This window comes from Epinephelus fuscoguttatus, linkage group LG5 (assembly GCF_011397635.1).
Source record: "Epinephelus fuscoguttatus linkage group LG5, E.fuscoguttatus.final_Chr_v1".
NCBI lineage: Eukaryota > Metazoa > Chordata > Actinopteri > Perciformes > Serranidae > Epinephelus > Epinephelus fuscoguttatus.
In genome coordinates this window covers 33,132,488-33,153,391 of record NC_064756.1, presented here as the reverse complement: position 1 = coordinate 33,153,391, position 20,904 = coordinate 33,132,488, and the positions used below count along the sequence as shown (strand labels likewise).

Below are 20,904 nucleotides of genomic sequence, written 5' to 3'. Positions count from 1 at the left end.
TAAACTCTGAAATTATTGCTGAAAGTTAAAGATGGGCAATACAAACAAGGATGTGTTGTTTGGTGGTCAGCATGTGATTTTGGTGATTTGAAGTAATCAACATGTCTTTGTCATGTCAGTGTCAGCTCACCTGGCTGAGAGGCTGACTCCAAGTAGGTGCTGGAAGGACAATCTCAAGTGAATTTCAAAAAAAAAACAAACAAAAAAACAACTTACTTCCACATTCTTAGATCTGCACTGTATCTAATAATAAACAAGCTCCGGGTCATTGCCCTTCTCAAGGCACTTGAGGCAAACAGAACAAAGGGACAGTTTGGTGTATATTAAGCCATTCCTGTAATTAGCCCTAATGCAAAACATCTGTGTTCTTCCCCTGATCAGAACCTCATACTCAAGGGTATTGTAGTCTTTTAGTACATGTGGCCTACAAAAATGGAGGGCAAGGATACTATGTATAGAAGAGAGGAAACAAGCATTTAAAAATACAAACAAGTATGATATTCCTTCATGACACCATGAAGAACATAAACTTCCTTTGACCCCACAGCTGGAAGAGCCTCCAACACATTTATCGCTAAACTTTTTACATCTCCTCAAATTATCTGTCAAGGAACAGGGGATCTTTGTCAGACTCCCTGTGTTACATCTGAGGACTCCTGATTCAAAAAAATGTATCTGTTCTTGATGCAATGACTGTATTTCAGTAATATAGTATGAGCCACAGAAAACAGGGAAATGAATGTAAGAAGAAAACAAAAACAACACTTTATTTATTCATTTATTCAAATCAATTTTATTAATTACATGTATTATAATGTCTTAATACTATCACAATAATTATTAAATATCACATGAAACAAAAAAAAGAATGGTTACATTACTTAAATTGCATCAAAAACTACCACAGATGAAAAAGCTTGAACAATTAGTAAGAAAACATTGGTTGTGGCAAGATTCTCTGTGTATGGTAGCAAAACCTCTGAAGGTAAATACCGTATCATGCTAAATAGTGGATGCAGATTTAGAAACTGAACTTGGAATACCGAGATGAACTTGAAAGCAACACAGCAATGCTCTCTCCACAGTGTGAATTTGGTATTGTGTCCTAAATGGCAGCACTACAGCATGAGTATGACAAACAGACCACAAAAACAGTGACTGCAAAGAAAAGTAGTTTGTTGGCCAATACACCAGGAATAAAATATGCAGAATACTAAAGACAGAACACAACTCCTTTCACAGTAAATACAATACAAAACAATACAGTATACTTGGATAACAAATAATATGAGTTTATAAAATTCCTTTTTAACATTATTTACAAATGTTACACCTTACATCCATGACCTCTATACTTTGAGCTGCGGGTTGATTTTTAGCAATCTGTGACCCAAATTCACGAGTGACTGCCCAGAATCTCATCCAAATTTATATCTTTCATCCAATCATCATTCCCAGAGCCAGACTTGAGAAGAGAGTCTATGAAGTCTGAGTCTGTGTTGATCCCTGGAACTGTGTTGTCTCCCTCGGGGAGGAAGTCAAAGGTCAGACGGTTGGCCCGGTTATTCTGGTAGCTGCTAGAGCTCGGACTGGGCTCTGCAAAGTTGCCTGCTGGTACCCTCTGTTCTGGAGAGGCCTGGTTCAGGCTCCCCACTGCTGATGGAGATCCCATTATCGGCTGGTTTGGTCTGGGGCCTGTGTCTCTTAGCGAAGGGTTAAGAGGGAGCATCCCAATGTCTGGCGCTACCTGGTTGGGAGGGCCGATGTGCCTCTGTTGATATGGATGGTTTGGCATGTCCAGCTGCGCACCCTGAGACTGCAGTGGGTTGGGTAGCCGCCTAATACCAAGTCCAGTTGTCACCTGCTTGTTGGCTGAGCTCCAGCCCATTTTCATCAAGCTTCCAAGACCCTGTCCTGGTACCCCTGATGAATGCAGGTCAGCTGTCGTTCTTGGGTGTTGTACACCTCCTACATTGTTCATCCCAAAAGAACTGCCGTGAGTGTTTGGCCCCATGAACCTAGCTTTATTTTGATTTAGTCCGATTCGATTCTGATTGTTATGCTGCTGGAACTGGCCGATACAAGAAGTCGGACGACAATCAGTCCCAATGCCAAATCTGCGGTCCGATGGTGAAGGACTCATCTTTGAACCACTTGGGAGGTGACAAGACAAGGACTGTAGGTCGTTCTCAGGGCCATTGCTGGAAGACTGGGTGGAGTTTTGTCCTGAAGGGATACCAAGAAAAACTGATTACAACTATGGTCACCTGCCAACACTGAAAGCATTTCTGAATTATCAAAACTTTAAAGTACCTGTGAAGATGTTCCCTTGCTGAACTCCCACCATACTTCTTGACTGCTTATAATCAGGTGGCGGCCTTGTGAGATGACGATTGAACTGATCATGTGCATTGTCTTTGTCCTGAAAAAGGAAAGGCAAAATTGCTCACAAAGTCTGAAGTACCTATCAACTGGTGAAAGCTTTGTGATAAAGTATGTTACTTACAGAATTGCCGATGGTGTGCTGTTGTTGATTAAGCTGTCTCTGCATGGCCTGAGTTTTCACTGGGCCTTTCTGCTGGTTGTTGGGTGCTGGGGGCCGTGCCTGCGACTGAGCTGACATGACCCCTAAGCTTCCATTGGTGGGCATCCTTGGACCAGGAGGTACACCCTTAGAAGAAGACACATATGATGGTTTAAAGTAAGTGTCAGTGGACTTTTTTTTTTTATTTTCAAATACATCTTTTTGCCTCTTATCTGCCTGGAGACTGGAGTGGAGTGCCATGAAAGCTGTACAAAAACACAAAACCAAGATAATGCAATAACATGAGTGACCACTAGAGGGCAAAACTCTACAAGATATCATAGATCTGTGTCAAAGATGCTATTCAACCTCCAGAATGTGGTCAAGGCTACTCCCTCTGCAGATGAAAAAGGGAGACTTGGAGAGAGGCTTTTTTTGGAAGGGGGAGCGCGAGCCCTCCTCAAGGCCTGCTTCTCCCTTGATAATTGTGTCTAAAGAGAGTGGAAAGAATCCCTGAGACAGCAGGAAATGTGTGCCAATGGGGAGTTAAGCGCCAGCACCATGACTACCTCCATTTAATAAGCTCTCCTTTACTGATCACTGTGTTGTGTTTGGCAAGGAGGCATTCCATCCACTAGAAACCCATTTGGCTCCTGACACTATCACACTGATTAAAATGTTGTAGTCGGCAGCACTCAAATGAAATTGAGATAGCCAAACTAGCCTTTTGCTTCAAGCCCCGTCCTGAACGTATGCTTTTGCAGACAAGCTTTCACCATCGTGGGTGTTTGAGATGCTATATGTCCTTGTAATGCATATTTCTTAGCTTTTTTAGGCAGCTGTGCGGACCATCCAAGCACTCCAAGTAAAACCCATCTCTCTTGTGGACACACAGGGACACTCTCACTATGCTCGAGCTTCAACCGAGTGCACGCATTTGTCATGAAAGAGGTTAATGTGCACCAAATCCAAGTCAACACACGCTGTGTATACAATGTCAGTCAATGTGTTGACTTAAAATGTTTCCCAGGGTGAAATGGATTAGAAATCCAACAGTGCATTTAGCAGAAGCTATTACTTAGAGGACAGATTCTTTGCAGAGGGTGAATCTCTACAGGGTGGTGACTTTGTGGTCCCAGAGAGAAAAACAGAAAAAAAAGAGAGGGAAGTAAATGTATGTGTGTGCATGCATGTGTGTGTGTGTGTGTGTGTGTGTGTGTGTGTGTGTGTGTGTATGTGTGTTTGAGAGAATGATAATGAATGGGGCCAAAATTTGAAGAACTAACAAGACAGAATTAGAGAATGAGGGAAGTTGAAACTCATCAGGAGTCACAAGCCAGTTCACATGAGCTAATATTCGCCTTCTCGCCGAGTTCAACCCACACAGCAAACCAAGCACAGCAATGAGGTTACACAGCGACTAAAACATCAAAACAGTGGTTTCTCCTGTTGCTCTAGAAAACGGAGTCACTGGCTTTGATTCACTGTACCCAGAGACTGTGAGAAATTGTGACCATCACAAACATTTTCCCTGCAGAGGTACACTGGAGAGGGTTTATTCAGTCTTTGTTGTAAGAAAAACCCAATGAGGGGTGTTTTAGCATGTACAACTGAGTAATCCTCTCTGTCATCCTGATGTGTCATAAAGCTGTTTTCCATGTTTTTTCCCCCCTTTCATTCTTCACAAGCTTGTTGTTAATGAATACCACATGTGGCTCAGGCCTCAGAGAAGGAGCGGAGTGATTTAGTCTCCCATCCTGCAGCAGTGCAGGCAGCTGACAGTGATCCAGGCCCAGCCTTGCCGGCTCTCACACTGCACTTCCTCCAGTCTGGACTCAGGACGCTGTCCCTGGGGAGCGCCTCGGCATCTGGACTTGGCCGCAGCTCCCTTTCCCAGGAAACAAGTACTCCCTTCACAGCACTGCCTGAGTGACCTGGTAGGCTCAGCCCCCGTGGCCCCACTCTTATCCTTACCAAGGGATGTGGTGCCACAAGATTGTCAACAAAAGTTGAGGAATCGTTATTTAGTGCGAAACAACAAACCTTTATCTTAAGTTGCAGTTGTAATTTGGGGTTCTGCATTTTCAGTAGGGAGAGCAATCTAATCTGCAGAATGCAAAGTACCAGCTCTTGTGTAGTATTTAAATGGAAATCTGTATTAGCTGGGGCTAATCACTGGGATGATGAAATTGCTGCCAAATGTCTGTCTTCACTTGATCTAACAGTGCTGTCTTATGCTGAGCAGAAGTCACTCTGGATAAGACTGTATAGAATGTAAATATTTAGATAGGATTAAAATACAAGCGTACATTAGTGTACCACTTTAGATGGATTGAAAGTCAAATATACAAAAAGTAAAACTCGTTGCAAAAGTCTCATTAGATGCTTAAAATTACTGAAACTAAACAGCTAAAATGAAATGTATAATTCAATAAAGAGGCCTTTCAGTATAGCAGGCCCAATCCCCACTGTGAAAATTAATATCAAAATGAAATTAAAGCAGTTGTATGCAACATTTGGAGCATATCAATGATTCAGTCTCTGGGACAAGATTGTTTGCACACGGCTCTCAACATGGCAGCAGCTGAGCCAGCGGCTAGCAGTTAACAGTGCTAACTCCATACACAGCGCTAAAAACAGACACAGTGCTGACATGCTAACATTGTTAACCTGGGGGGTAAATTGAAGGCTGGGCGCTACACTTCCGAGCCATCCTTATATCACCAGTAACCACAATATGAAAGCAGTGAAGAGTGGCAACAATTAGCCAGCCACTAGACAAACTAACACGGACTCGCATGCACAAACATGCACGTGCAGCAGGACTGTCTAAACAGTCCTGACACACCATGAGTTGTCGATGAGTGTCTGTTACCCTAGTTTTTGAGGTGTGTGCCACACCATTGGCACCAGTTGGCCCTTGTCAACTTTTTGGCCCTTTTTTGAATGATGAATACAGACTAACACCACCTACTGGTATGAAGAGTTATTTCCTCTCATGCAGACGCAGAACATACATGCTAGTTGGCCGTTGGCTGTAGTCTTTGCAGTGTGTTCAACAGTGTTACTTTTTAGCAGTAACAAAGTAATATAATGCGTTATCAACAGGATTATGGGTAATATTAGTACACTGACAATGTCATGTAACGGGTTACCACCTAAAATAAAGTGTTCATTTTTTCTTTTTCATTCAACTGCATCATGCCACATTGCTCCACTTCTGCCAGTGCGCCACCAGAAAAAACATCCCCATAGCTTGTTTTGCGTTGTCATATCATTCATTACACACTACCTCACAGAAGGGTGCCAATGATCGTGTGAGTTATCATGTCCAGAGTTTTCATTCATATACCTACAACTTATCCTGTCCTGCTTTTGCGTTCAAAGGCTGCCTGAAAACAGCAGGGATAAGGAGCTTGCCTCTGGTTTGTTTCTTCCTCATCCCAGTGACAGATATGGGTGATGTTAGTATATGTTGGATTTATCCACTCCCATCCCCTTCAACTGCAGAGCAACTCTCTCTGCAGTGTTGCTGTAGCTGGAAGTGACCAGCACACCTGGAACCAGCAGGTGGGTGCTCCAGCTCCGGTGTATTAATTTGCACTCATCATAGTGATTTACTCACACACCATTCTGTTTGTTGTACTAACCTTAATATTTGTTTATTGTGTTCCATATCATAGGCCTACAAATACTCATCCATATCATGATTATCAGAGTTTGATCCTCTGCCTGACCCTCCCTGTGTCCAAGGCTTTTCATTTATTTTAAATGGTCTGGGCTATTTAATTGTTCTATATTATCTCTATTATTAATATAAACAGGGTATCCTAATATAAAGTGGTAACCACTGGATGTGAATGCATGAATGGGCCAGACTCCACAGCACTGGGTTTGAAATGAACTGTAATAAACTGGAGCTTCTGTGCTTTGATTAGCTGCTGTGAAACAACATGACCCTCATCCATTTAAAATGCCTATTAGATCTTGTGAGGTCATTTTGGTGAAAGTAAGCAAAGGTAATGTAATAAGTAACCTATTACTCGAGGCGTTTAAAATGATGGTAACTAGTAATATATGATATATAACATTTTGACAGTAACTTGCCCAACACTGGTGTTCAAATGCAACTTCCTGGCTGAGATTCAGGCGGCGTGAGGCAACACAACAGTCGGCCTTTGTTGCCACTAGGTCTTTGATGTTGGTTTGGTGTGTTTGGGCCTTAGCATGTTTGTAGGCGGGACCGTCTACCATAACAACTAAGAGAGAAGCTCTGATGACAACACAGAGATGTAGCGTGACTTCATTCTCTGCTCAGGATGCAACTACTCCACTATATCCTTCCATAGGAAATAGTGGTTTGCTGCTATAGTATATAAATGTTCCAAAGGTTGCAGACAGTTCCTTTAAGACATGGGTGAGTAACTCAAACACACATTTAGTTTCAATATTTCTTTAATATAGTCCCTTTTGCACCTGAATGGGTAAAGCATGTAGTTACCAGAAAATTTCTGCAGTGGCAAAAATCAGAAATCAATTTTATGTCAAACATAATAAATAACAAGTCCTGCAATTATTTCCACTGCACCAGAATGAAAAAAGCCATATTTTTCTTTTTCTGGCTTAAACACACCACACTCTACTGATGTGACTAGCTAAATTCTGTCCTTGAAATAGCATTGCCCACCAACCACAGTAGCTCAGGTTTCATAATGCATTAGTGTCTTCTACTGTAAGCTGCCAGAGAATGTATTCATACTTCAAGTGACTGAGGTATTTTTTTGTGTGTGTATGACTTCACAGCTAGAGAGTTGCATAGTCGTGGATTTGAATTTTGACATGTTTGACTCAGCAAGCGATTATTAAACTGTAGGAAGCTTCAAACAAGTACTGAAGCTCACATCTCGGGCCGTAAAAATGGTCCTCAGCTTCACTCAGTGGGAGGAAACCCGCAGTGAGTTCCTAGTGTTACACAGGCGATCAGGGCACTCTTTCAGGACCTTTATTTCTCTGGCATTACTAATTCAATTCACTGTGGGAAGAGACTACTCTTTTTTCTCCTCTCTGTGAGCTGTCCCTTCCTCATTAGCTAGACTTTTAACCCTGTCCGTGCTGAACGCATAAGACAAACACCATTAAACGCTTGTTCTAAAATTACAAGGAGGCTCTTGTTTCTTCTGCACAGTTCCTACGCTATCATATCCCGAGCTTAATGTTTGCATATATTATTTGTTCAAACAAACTGCACATTAAAACACAATGTCCTTGGGAAAGTTGTCTCGCAGAGACTTTACCCCTCATGAACTCGAGCATAGCCACATGTCCTCAGCATTTTAAAGACAAGAGGTGACCGAGCTTTCACTTTCAGAAGCTCCAGACTTTGGTAACATTTTCTTTTTTAATAATTTATCAAAATTCATTTAAGGCTTTTTCATTATTTGATATCCAGCTCTTCTAAGTCTCTTCTACCCTTCTTTCACACAGTTGTAACTTTTAATCACGTACAGTGTTTTACTGCATATAGTTTATTTTGCTTAATTAATAGAACCACAAAAATATTATTACTAATTATCACCAGCGGTAACACTAATAGTATTAATAATGCTATTTGTGACATAAGCAATACCTTTTTTTTCCATAACAATTTTATTTAATTAATCGACTAATTCTCAACCAATTAATTGCCAACTAATTTGATAATCAATTAATTGGTTTGAGTAAAACATTTTCAAGAAAAAAAAGTCACAGCTGTCTTTTTCCAAATGTTAATATTTCTTGGTGTCTTTACTCAATGACAGTAAACTGAATATTTTTTGGATTATGGACTAGATTAAACATTGTTTTTTGGGCCTTTTCTGACATTTTATAGACCAAACAAGTAATCAATTTATCTGTAAACTACTTGCGAAATGAATCACCAGAATAATTTACAATGAAAATAATTATTTGTTGCAGCCCTACTATAGTGAAAACAGTCCTTAAAAATGTTTGTAGGCTCAAGATCATTCACTAATTTCAAAGATTTTTCATATTTCTGCCTCACGCATGAATTGAAAGCTTCTGAAAATGCTAATATTTTAAGTTTTAAGACAACCATTGAGCATGCACAGCCATTAGTGATGGTTCTCTGTTACAGTATAGTGGTAAAACAGGTTCTGTTTTACCAATGTGTGATGATGTATTTGTCATCCTACCTTGTTTACTTCCATGTCTGAATAACTCCCTCCCTCTCCCCCTCCTCCCGCCCTCTCCCAGTCACTCAAGCACTTCCCTTGATCTGTAGAGGTTATGAGAGCTCTCTTGTGTGGCTCGCATTATCATTTCACACAAAGACAGCTACAGATACTGTTAGAGCAAAAATGAAAGAGGGGACGGTCTAAATCTCCCCAATCATAACAAATCAGTGATTCAACCTCCGGCACCAGGCTAAGCAGATTACTGTCATTTTCCACCACTTGTCCCTTGTAGCTAACAACCTCCAATTAGCAAATCCCGCTGTGCATATCTGTGCCCTGACGGGGAGCCACCATGACAAGCAGAGAAATTAGAAGTCCTGCATGTTAATCTACCATGCTCTGGCAATCTGTGTCATCGTCAAAACACTTTCAGGGGAAATACATATTCAAGGGAGTCACAACAGCAAAGGCACAGTCAAGCAGCTAGAACAATGAAAATAAAGTCCCAAAACAAACAGCGCAGCATTGTTGCTTTTTCAGACAGCAGGTTGGCAGCTGCGAGCAAACTGAGGCAAGCGATTGATGAGGAAGACTAAAGAGAGTGAGTTTGACTGCTCTGCATCATGTTACTATACCTTCAATAGAAAAATACTATTGTTTACTTTGTATATAGAGTGCGACAAAATACACAAGCCAGGAATTTAACATCTGAATAAATAAAATCACACAAGAAATTGTAATTATAGTCTATAGTATATGGTTATTGCCATTGACTAAACATAAATCTCATGCTTTATTGCACTAGTTATGTTGTATACTATTCTTATATGGGGGTGAGTTCAGGTAATGTGGGACATCAGGCACAGAGAGACAGATTGTAATGATGTTATATATATGCAAAATTAACAGCCAATCACCAAAAGTGTTTTGTATTATATAACATTGTTCAAATGAAAATGGCCGTTTGTGCCAAAATATTCTTAAACAGCTCCTTCTACATTGAAGTCGATGTTTTTTTTCTTGTTTAATAAAAGGTTTTGCATTCATTAAGTAGCAAAGAAGCCTGTTTTTTTTTTTTTAATCTAAAAATGACTTTCCCACTTTACAAAAACAAATTGTCCCGCATAACCTAAACATGCCGCGTGAGCAACAGAGGGGGTCATGGCATGTTTGAAGATGTATGGCCTCTGAAACATGGTTGGTTCCCATCTGAATCCAACATAAAGATGTTCCAAAGGCCATAGTGATTTCTAGATTTAAACATCTTTTTGTCTACATAAAACTACATAACCTGAATTCACCCTATGTTGTATTTTTGCTATCACACATAATAGCATGCTCTAGGCACATGCACCGTGAGAACCTTGTAACACCTATGGCATTGTGTTGACTCATATTGCCATAATCACATACATGAAGGTAGATACGTGATACGTAAGACCTTGCAATCACAATTGTGTTGATTTTAATGTTTACCATGTAGCTGTATTCTATGCTCCTCTGTAGTTTTAAAAACATCTTGAGCTTATAATATGCTTTTGGATATGGTCAAAACTTCTAAGTCAATCTAAGCTCAAGGTCAACTTGTTCCCAAAACATTTAGAGATACAAGGTTTTCACATGTGAGCAATCATGTGTGAAGTGATTTTGGACAGAGTTCTTACCTGTCGCTGTTGTGCCAGTTTAAAAGGCAGCCCCGCAGGAACCGACTTGGGTTGCAGGCAAAGAGCCCCTGACGTAGGGATCTGTTGGTTCTGGAAGTGAAGAGCTGAATGTGGCGGATTCTGGCCGGTCGATGGAGGCTGTTGCTGCTGGGCTGAAGCCTTGTTCACTGAGCTTGCCATGATAGACATCGGCTGGCTGGCAGAATGTGGTGCTTTGGGGCTGAAGTGCAACGTGGGCTTGGTGCTGAGAACCTTCATGTCCAAATGATGGGCGCCATTGTGGCCGTTTGACTTGAAGAGGCAGTTGTTGATCCCTTTACTCTGAGAGCCAATTCGCTGCTGGCTCAGCGGGGCCGTGCTGGAGACCTTGTCCTGGGGGAAGGCGCTGGTGGAGGAGTGGGTGCTCATGGCAGGAGCCCAGTTGGTCAGTCCTGCGGGTGGTGTTTGGTGGTGGTGATGAAGCAGAGAGCTCGGCTGCTGTTGGTTCGCTGCCATCTGCTTCAGCTGCTCTGCGTGGGATATTTCTGGCCAGCAGGGCAGGGCTCTGGGGTGGCCTGCCTGAGTGTTAGCTTTTTGCGACGTGGTGGTAGAAGAGGTGCTGGTCAGTGTGAAAGAGGGTCCTGCTGAGGCTGGTCGAAGCTGTGGCGAGCCACCATGAACCTGGCCAAAATCTGGGGAGTGCTCCATCTTTATTGGCTTATCCATTGGGGAACACAGGCTGGCAGCTGCTCCTGCTGAGCTCGGCCTGCCTAGATCCAAACCAAATGTATCATCCTGCTTCAGCATCTTCTCAAACTCCAGGTCATTCAGCGTTGGCACTGTCTTTGTCAGCTCATCAAAAAGATCCTGGAGCTCTGGGTCAATCTGACCGCCACCTTCATCTTTGAAGTCAAAAATCATCTCTGCGTTTGACTGACCACAAGACTGGGCCTCAACGGGCTCTTTTTTCATTTCTTTCAGGGTCATGTTGAATATGTCTGACCCCACTCCATGGGGCATCATGTAATTCTTCCTCTGCATGCCCATGGTTGAGGACCCCTGCAGAGAATGAGGCTGGCTTAAGTTATGGTTGCAGGGTCCGTGTCCCATACCACCAGCATCCACACGGACCCGCTTAAAGTCTGATCCGGAGAAACCGCAGGAGAGCCCATTCTGCTTTGGTCCTGGTGCATGTCCCTCAATCTTCCTTCGCAAAGATCCTTGAAGCTGCAAAACACAACAGAATGGAGTTTAGAGAACACTTAGTACCTTCATGTCACCTTCATTTCATTCATTTATTATTTATAGGGTAAAAAAAAACAACAAACTCCATTGTAATGCAGCCTGAATTCCAATAGAAGACGAACCCACAAGGAAACAATTTCATAACAAGACTTTAATTATTACACTCGATTAAAAAGCCAATTTAAATCATGGTGATAGTTCTGACTATGGGTGCCTTGAATTTCAGCTCAAAGTATCACCATGTAAATTAATTCAATTTCACAATTTGCTCCAAGGCCTGTAGATGCTGCACACTTGACCAACTTGTGAAATTTGGGAGATTACTTTTATTAATAGACAGTGTTTTCATTCAGTAGCACAACTTTTGGTTTCACAAAGGCGGTGATGTCTTGAATGCTTTATTCTGCCATAAATCACCAAGTCACATCCCTTTGTGAAACCATGCAGATACATTCAGATAAGCATCGTATATAATTTTATTTAAATACTCGCAATGCATCAATGAGGCAAAAATGTTTTGATAAGATGTAGTTGAAGTGCAGTGGATGAGCTGAGAAGATAGCTAGGAATCTGATACAGTCGACAGACCGCAGAGAGAAGAATAGGGTCTTTGTTTCCCTCATTTGCATACATTATATTTTCTTCCATTGTGCTTCGTTAGATAGCAGAGTTCCTCCTTTGTGGCTGAGATTCTGTTAACACGCTGGTGCAGATATCTGACTTCCTTTTGTCCTGTCCCCATGTCTTCATTTAAGGTAACAAGCACAGAGCCATGACTCACAATTCTGACCACTCAGTAGCATCTCCATTAAACTGAAACCCTGACAAAATGTGCATGTTATCATAGAAAAAAAACGCAGATATTGTCGTATCAACAAAACAAAGGAGTTTCTTCTTTCACTATGAGTCATTAACAACAGTGAGAAAGGAACCGTCTATCCAATGGCAGTCTCAGGCACACTGTTGTATACACATAAAAATGACTGATTATCTGACCATCTTTTAATGTGGTGCCTGCATGGAAAACAAAATGGCTCGGATTGTACACCAACCTGAGCACAGGAGAGGAGTATCAGTGTGCTGCATATTTCACTGTGGGAACAAATTTGAGTCATTTCCACCTGCTGGCACACATTACATTAAGATGATTCATAGCCTGAGGGTTTGGAGTGAATCCTGCAGTTCACTACATTTCTGCTCTGTTCATGTCTGTATTACCTCTGCTAATGCTCTTAACAATTGTTCAGAGATGCATCTTCACATTTTAATCAAGGCAAAAATATATCTGCGACTTGCCAGGCCTCCTTTATTAAAGCTAATAAGTGTGTAAGCATTTCGACATATTGAATAGATGTGGATGGATGATGATGATTATGTTGATGGAGTTGTGCTGAGAGGGGGTGGGGTACTGAAATGATCAATTCTATTCAGAGGATCATATGAGTGGCTTTGCATTTAGCTTAGTAAGTAGAAACTGTTAACATGAGTGCACAACATTTTCAAAAGCCTGATTACAAATAGATTAATTTCCAGGGAATCGTTCAGTGTATTTTAGTACAGTAGGAATATCAACAAACACTTGAAACTTAAGCTTGAGCTCCATGACAACGACCAGTGTGAAGGCGGAAGAAAAACTCGTTGCATTAAAAAAAAAAAAAAAAGAGCTGGGGTGCATGTGACTAATGTCAGAGTCAAGCAGGAGTGACCTATTTGTTTCCTTTATTTTTTGTCAACAACATGTTGTGACTGTAGTACTTCAGCTGGAGGCAGCACCCCATATCAAAATTCTTACTGATGGTGCATTTGCAGACCCTCCTGCCATCTGACAATTAAAAAAATCACTATCTGTGTGGTCAGAAAGTCAAACACAGCAGACAAAAAAAAACAAACAATAAAACACTTAATCATTAATCTGTTTTTTTTGTTGTTGTTTTTTTTTACAATAAAATGTTTTTGTTTGACATGTGACTCTTAAGTTTTATATTTCAGAATGTCTTTAAATGCACCAACATGTACTTTACATGTTTGCAACTTTATTATAACATGATAATCTAATTTAGCAATTTAATTTTAACAGTCTAAACAAAGATGACTAATAGTTCAATGATATGTACTGTATTAGCGAACTCAAAGTTTAGCGCTTTAAAATACTTAAATGAATGGAAATAAATGGAGGGCAAGAACCATTAAATAGTTATGCATGAATACTAAATTAACTATTAATGTAAAATGCAATACAATTGCTCTTAATGAGCTAAAAAATAAAGGAAAACAACACTTGTAAGTGTAAAGTAACTTAGTCTTTGCCTAATAGTACATTTTTATGTATTTTTAAATAATATATTAGTAGAAAATGCAATGCTAGTGAAAGAAAAGCAACTACTGTTTTGAAGTTAAACATACTTTCCCACCAAAGCAAACCTCAGTAGAAACGTTCTTAGCAGAGACTAGAGAGAAAGAAATCTTGTCAGATGATGTAATGACAGGCTGAATGATGCCGAGTTAACACAGAGAATAACAGAGGCACGTACACTTTTAACCTGGAGATGTTCCATAAGTTCATCTACAGTAGGTCTAATACACTAGCTCCCTCTTGAAATCTTTACTGAGATCCAGACTATTAAAAACTGTGCCTCTCTACAGACTACTGGACATCTGTTTTTCTCCAAATGCAGATGAAAACAGGCCTTCTAGTGTGTGCAGCTCATGCACACTGTCTCTCGTTCCAGAGGGCTCTTTCTGGAGAAAGACAGACAGGAGCACTCCTCATGGTTCAAGGCACTGTCTGAGAAAACACATCATGAATAATGGAAAGGACAGTGGATGTGTTGCAAAAAGCCATTGTGAGAGACAGGGTTGCCTCACTGCTGCCTCTGTGCCATTTAAAAAATGGACTCTAGTCAAGAGCAGTTCTTAGTTCAAATTCAAAACTGGAGCTTCTTGAGAAGTGCAGTTGAGATTTTGTCAAGGTAAAGATCACTGTCATGTGTACATCCTCCATCTGGGTAAAAAAACAACACAATTTCTGGGCTTAAGCTCATTTTTTAGATTTCAATCAAATAAAGGACAATCCTGTTCACTCAGTGCTCTGCACTCAGAGCAGTGGCCTCCTAGCTGGCCTGAAATCCTCATGACAGATCTCCATGTGATCTGAAAATAGATTTTTTGATTAACATTTAATGAGCTTAGAAGCTCTGAATCACTTTGAAAGTGACTCCTGCTGCATGAGAGGCTCATATGTATGTATTATATACCGATCATCTTAGAGATGAAAGCTTAAACGCATACAGTCTTTTACTGTGCTGGCTAAATGTAATTCACCTGCTGTCAACATATAGATAAGTAGTGGCAGAACATTTATTCAAGAATTGTATTAATACAGAATCAAGGATAACAAAATAATTTGTTTGCCAGAAGTTAGAAAATCTCTTAACTCAATTTTTACAGCTACAGTAAATGGAGAGAGCACATTCAGGCTCTTCTCGTGCACTGTTCATTTGTATACCTACAAAAAGTAATGCACTAGTATTCATATATAACCCATGTAATTATGAGCCAGTAATTCCTATTTAACCCAGGTAAACATAACAGTTCCAATCAAGTGACGAATCCTCTGATGGAAGTGAAGAAGGAAGTACTAAAAAGCAAAAGTCCTCCTAAGGATGCAGATTAGGGTGGTTGACATGACTTTCCCTCAGAACATAAAGTGACAACGCCTAACCATAATTATTTTCCTACACCTAACCCATCTTTACTTTCCTAACCCTAACATACTTTAAGTATGTAATTTAATTTTAAGTATGTGACAATGCCTAAGCATAATTCTTTTCCTAAACCTATCTCATCTTTACTGTCTTAAACCTAACCACGTAACTTAACATTGAGTATTTAACGTGACAACACCTAACTGTAATTCTTTTCCTAAACCTAACCCACCTTTACTTTCCTAAACCTAATCTATGTAACTTTACGTTTAGCACACAACTTTATGTTGACGGCCAAACTTCTCCCAGGAGGAAACTGATGTTTTGGTTCAGGAGGTCTGCTCGCAGTGTCCGTATATACGGAACTGCGAGCAGACCTCCACAGGCTGATGATGCAAAGGTAGCCCGGGAGGAGGTCACCACAACTGTAAATCAATGTTGTGTTTCTCTCGTGTGCGCGTGCGCTCTCTCTTTCTCTCTCGCAGTCTCACTCTGTTTCTTTTCTTTTGACTTTTCTAAGATGACGGATGCTGAATATATACTCCCTATCTGATGCTGTAGCTGTTTGTGGTTGGCTGAGAGGGATGTGAACTCATTAGTTTTGTTAATCAAATCAGGTTGGGTTTCTATTACGTGTGCCAAACGGTGCCAATCCCCTTTGATCTGACATCAGATGTGACGAGACAGTCAATATAGAGATACATTTATGTGCTGATTGCAGATAGTTGCATTGAATAGTGGTTTTTGGGTTATTTATTGCATCGTTAATGTGCCTGATATTCTGGAAACCTGCCTGTGAGGTTTGTGCACTGTCCGCCGGTCAGCCAAACTTCCACTACACCGGCTGCGCTCCACCTGCGCTGACAGTAGAACTGGTTACAGCTGGCAAGCTTTTAGCGCACCTTCGGCGAAGCCTTTTGGCACGAAACTGTCACCAAGCTGGATCTGTTAACACCTCCCTCTGCTGCGCCACCACACCCATCTCAGCGCACCTCGGTCTGCCAAACTACCAAACTGAGCGCGCCTCGGGCTGCACTGTTCGAAACTAGCTCTGCGCGGGGTTCGCCACCCTGCGCCACCCTGCGCTGCGCCGGAAAGTATTTAATGAGACAACACCTAACCATTACTATTTTCCTAAACCTATCCCATCTTTACTTTCTTAAACCTAACAACATAACTTAACATTGAGTACGTAGCCTGACAACACCTAACCATGACTCTCTTCCTAACCCTAACCTACGTAACTTTACTCTCCTTAAAATTACAATGTGTAATTTACGTGGTTGTTTATTAGCAAATATCAACTATCAACTATATATTTACTAAAGTGTAATGCAATTCACATACAAATGGAAGCTTTCTCATAGGCTTAGAATGATTTCTCTATATATACACAGGCAGGGCGCGGTATGCTGGAGGCTGCCCTCTTGCGTTGCCATGTTTGAATACAGTGGCCGAAAGGGACCAGTAACTTGCTATCACTGGAGACAGTTAAGGTGTAGATCAATTTGGGGCGCTTCTGCGTGAACCTGCTTTGTACTTTTATGATTCTGTCGCACTTTAAATGGAGGACCACACATATGTTTTGCACCGTAAGAGGGAAACCACGCCACCAAATAAAAGAAAAAGATCAGATAAGCGAGGATGGGAGAAAACGCTTATTCCAGGTGGAAAGAACTCCTGAAGGAGAGGGATTTCACAAGGGATGCGGAGGTTGCCTGCTTTCTGCTAGACAGGTAATTCAATCTGATATTTTAAAATCATTTTGGCTTCATGTTTGCAACTACTTTTCCCTCTCGTCTAAGTTTGAGTGACGGCTACGTTTACGTGTTAATGTTATCCTAGCCTTGGCTAACGTTATCTCAGAGCTAGAGCTAAATGGTTAGCCTAGCCTACACCCTAATCTGTTGATTGCTCTCGCGCTGCTGCGAAGGCTGCCACCCTCTCTCCTCCTCTTCCCTCTGGGTAGCCGAGACACACCTCTTCGCCTGGCTGTTCCTGCGCCGCCTCTACCCCCTCGCCCCCTTCCTCAGCTCTCCCTCTCCCTCTTCCTCTTCCTTCTCTCCCTGTGTCCTGTGGAAGAACACTCAGGAAACGTATATATTATAATCGTACCAACCTATATTTGCCGCACTGTGCCGTGACTATCACATAAAACGTGTTATTTTAGCATTACTGTGCTAATGTTTGCTCGTGTTACCAAAACAATTAGAGATAAAACACTCCTAAGATAAAGTTATATCTCACAGATAACCTATATCTCACTGGTAAGCTACAACATACCGTAACATGGTTTATATTCCTAAATAAATATTCACCTTGTCACTAGATACTCCTGAAAAACTTGAAAAACTCTGCTGTCTGCGCAAGGCTTTTTGTCCTACGAGGCCACCGTCACTTACCTGATGGGAGGGGTAAGTGAGTGAGCGCTGCAATCTAGAACGTGACCGCTGATGTCACTGTTACTCACCATTTTTACACACTGAGGCTTTAACCTAACCTACCTAACTTTAATTTAAGTATGTAATGTGATGACACCTAACCATAATTCTTTTCCTAAACCAAACCCATCTTTACTTTCTTAAACCCAGCATGCAAAACTTTACCCCATCATGATTGTTCTCCTAAACCTCACCCATCCAAACATTCTTAAACCTAACCTATGTAACTTTAAGTTGACTTAACCCATCTTTACTTTCCTGAACCTAAACTATGTAACTTTAAATTAAGCACATAACTTAACGTTAAGAACATAACGTGAAGACGCCCAACCATGATTCTTTTCCTAACCCTAACCTACATTCTTAAACCTAACCTATGTAACTTCACTCTCCTTGAATTAACCAACCTTTACTTTAACTATTTAACCTGACAACACCTAACCATGATTCTTTTCCTAAACCTAACGTACCCTTATGTTAAGTACAAAGCATGAGGACATCCAATCACTTTTCCTAGACCTAACCTAACTGGTATTGGCACTAATTTGCGTATGAGGATATGTTGACGATATACACAATGTTTTCAAGATTTTAGCTTTAACAAGATTGCATTTTTTGTGGAATACATCCATACTATGTGTTTTCTTTGAACTCCTGGACAAACAATACCCAGAAAATAATTTCAATAAGTGAATCAAAAATGGATTTCTTTCTTGAACATAACCTTTGTGATGCTGCTTATTGATGCCCTTTGACTGTGGCAGCGAGGAACATGACCTTGGTCATGTCAACAGAGGCTATCTTTTCCTGGGAGCTAGAGGGCTGGTTGCCCGTGTGTCAAGCTGAGCGGTGTGGTGATGCTGAGCACTGTGGATGGGGCTCCGGGTGAGCCATCATGAGGACGCAACACCAGGCCTCCTGGTACCATCTGTCAGTCCAGTGGCTCGGCCCTCAGTGCCGTGAATGCTTGAAGGGTATAGGTTTGAGCGCGTTCAAAGGTTTTGTGTCTGTGTTTGAGTATGAGAATGTGGTTCAACAAAAGATCGAGCTCGCCAGCCTTTAATCTATTCACCAGAGCCCTGAAACATGTTGCAATCCGTTCCTGCGAGAGTTAGAAAACCTTCCTCTCGGCACTTGACATGGAAAAAACAGTCCCAAAATAAAGGAATAAATACGACTATTGTGTTCCTAGGGAGACATAATATTTATGCGGTTCTGCAGGTTGCATACTGTTGCAAGGGGGGATTTCAGCTCGTTTATTGCCAGATAAGAAACAAGAGCCCTCAGACCAGTGCCAATGATCAGCTGTCATACAAAATTTCTGCTATCTGCTTGCAGAATGCTGAGAAAGTGTCAACGGCTCAGTTTAATTATGGGGTTTCTACTAGCTGTCTAAAGCAGTAAGCCATTATACTATATACAGAGCAATAGAATAAAACATCCTGGATAACTTGAAAAGTTTAATTATTAAAGGGAAGGTAAGGAAGCTGAAGCTGAGACTGCTGTGATAACTACATTATGTACAGTCAAATCAGGTCGGGGGGCTGTCACATTCTGCTCCATCTTTCCTGTAACCTGTTTTCTTTTCTTAATCCTTGTTTGTTACCAAGTTATTTTCAGTCAGCACATTTCAGGTAACAGCAAGGTGTGCACAATGTATTTTTTACTATAAAACAAAAATGTTACAGGATAACCACAATTAGGTGCTACTAACAGGAGGAAATACTGACACAATACTGACAGTTTAAGTTTCAGCTAAACTTTAAGTTTTTGGGGCTTTAAGCCTTGTATAGATCTAATTTAAAGACAAGATTTGCATAGCACGAAGAGTAAAGGAAATTTTATAACTCCAAGGGGTGCACTGAGGCAGAAACAAGCAATTATAACTGAACTTATATCTACAAAATATGCCACATAAGCATATATAAGGTGTGTTTTATGACAATCCAGGAGGAAATTATACACTAGATATGCACTGAGGCGAGGTTTAGCAGGCAAATTAGATAGCTCCCTTTTGAAAATCTTAGCAGCTACTTTTAGTATTAAATTAAAACAATTTTTGGTACTCTTTTGAGGATAATTTCATGGCTGACATTGGTAGGCTTGATCCTTTTTTACACATGGTAAATGATAAAACAGTTGGAATAGAAATCAGCATCATTTCCAGAACAAAAGGAACATATGTAATCTGTTTCTATAGGGCATGTGCCATAAGGTTGTACAGGGATGTGAGTATAGGTTCATGGTGTGCTTCCCTAATCAGGCTGGCGCGTGTTGGGACGAAGCAGCACACTGCAGAGGTGGGCTACTTTTGGCTCATCAGCACTTTGCATCCCCACACTTCCTGACACAGTTGTATTAGATTGAGGCTGCCCTCCAGAGAGCAGGCAGGAGAGAAGGATGAGCAGCAGCAGCAGGAAAAAAAAAAGAGGCAGCTTTGTGGCAGCCTCTGGGAAATGGGAAGAGATGATAAGAGCTCCTTTGAAGAGAAATCATCCATTATGTTTACTGAAGGCAGATTTTTTTAACAGTTAATGTAGCTCAGCTCCAACATTCCATGGAGAAACTTGCTATTTTAATAAAAGGCAGCTTGCACACACACACACACACACACACACACACACACACACACACACACACGCACACACACACACACACACAAAAATCCTGTTGGAGACACTTCCCATTCAAATATCGGCTCTCCATTATCCACATGCACAGATTAAAAGCCAGCATTCCAATCAGTTCTTGCTTTGGCATGCCTTTTGTTCAGAATCAAGCAGATGAGTTTAATGTGATATCCCTGGAGCTAAAGGAGGCATGAGGAAGCAGCTCCGAAAATATGCACGGACCCCGGCAGAAAATATGTGGGGCCCCTTAAAAAAAAGTAACAAGCAATGCTGGTATCTGCGCAGTCACCGGTCACTGCACACCCATTAGAATGATAAGAGTGAGCAGACAAGGTATGTAAAGCTTCTCTCAGATAGTTTGGGTCATTAGTTAAGCTGTTTTTTTAATACAAATTTATTGCATCCCTTTAAATGATCTTAAACTCTAATTATTGTTGATCTGGACTGTAAGTTTGAACAGCCAGTTATTCATAGTATTCATTGAGTATCTACTCCTGTTACAAAATGTTCAAGAGTTGTGGTTCCCCAGATTCCCAGGATG

The 20,904-nt window shown here is 41.1% G+C and overlaps 1 protein-coding gene across 1 annotated transcript in view; it reads right to left on the bottom strand.

Moving 5' to 3' along the window:
• Window positions 1-801: 801 nt before the first annotated feature.
• The window catches only part of zmp:0000001236 (mastermind-like protein 2), a 45,908-nt gene continuing 25,805 nt past the window's right edge, over window positions 802-20,904 (bottom strand). Inside the window, exons 3-6 of the mRNA XM_049576278.1 lie at window positions 10,365-11,570; window positions 2,507-2,671; window positions 2,314-2,422; window positions 802-2,226 (exon numbers count right to left, since the gene is read on the bottom strand). Coding sequence (XP_049432235.1) covers window positions 1,397-2,226; window positions 2,314-2,422; window positions 2,507-2,671; window positions 10,365-11,570 — 2,310 coding nt within the window. The 3' untranslated portion in view covers window positions 802-1,396. The remainder of the gene's footprint in view (window positions 2,227-2,313; window positions 2,423-2,506; window positions 2,672-10,364; window positions 11,571-20,904) is intronic.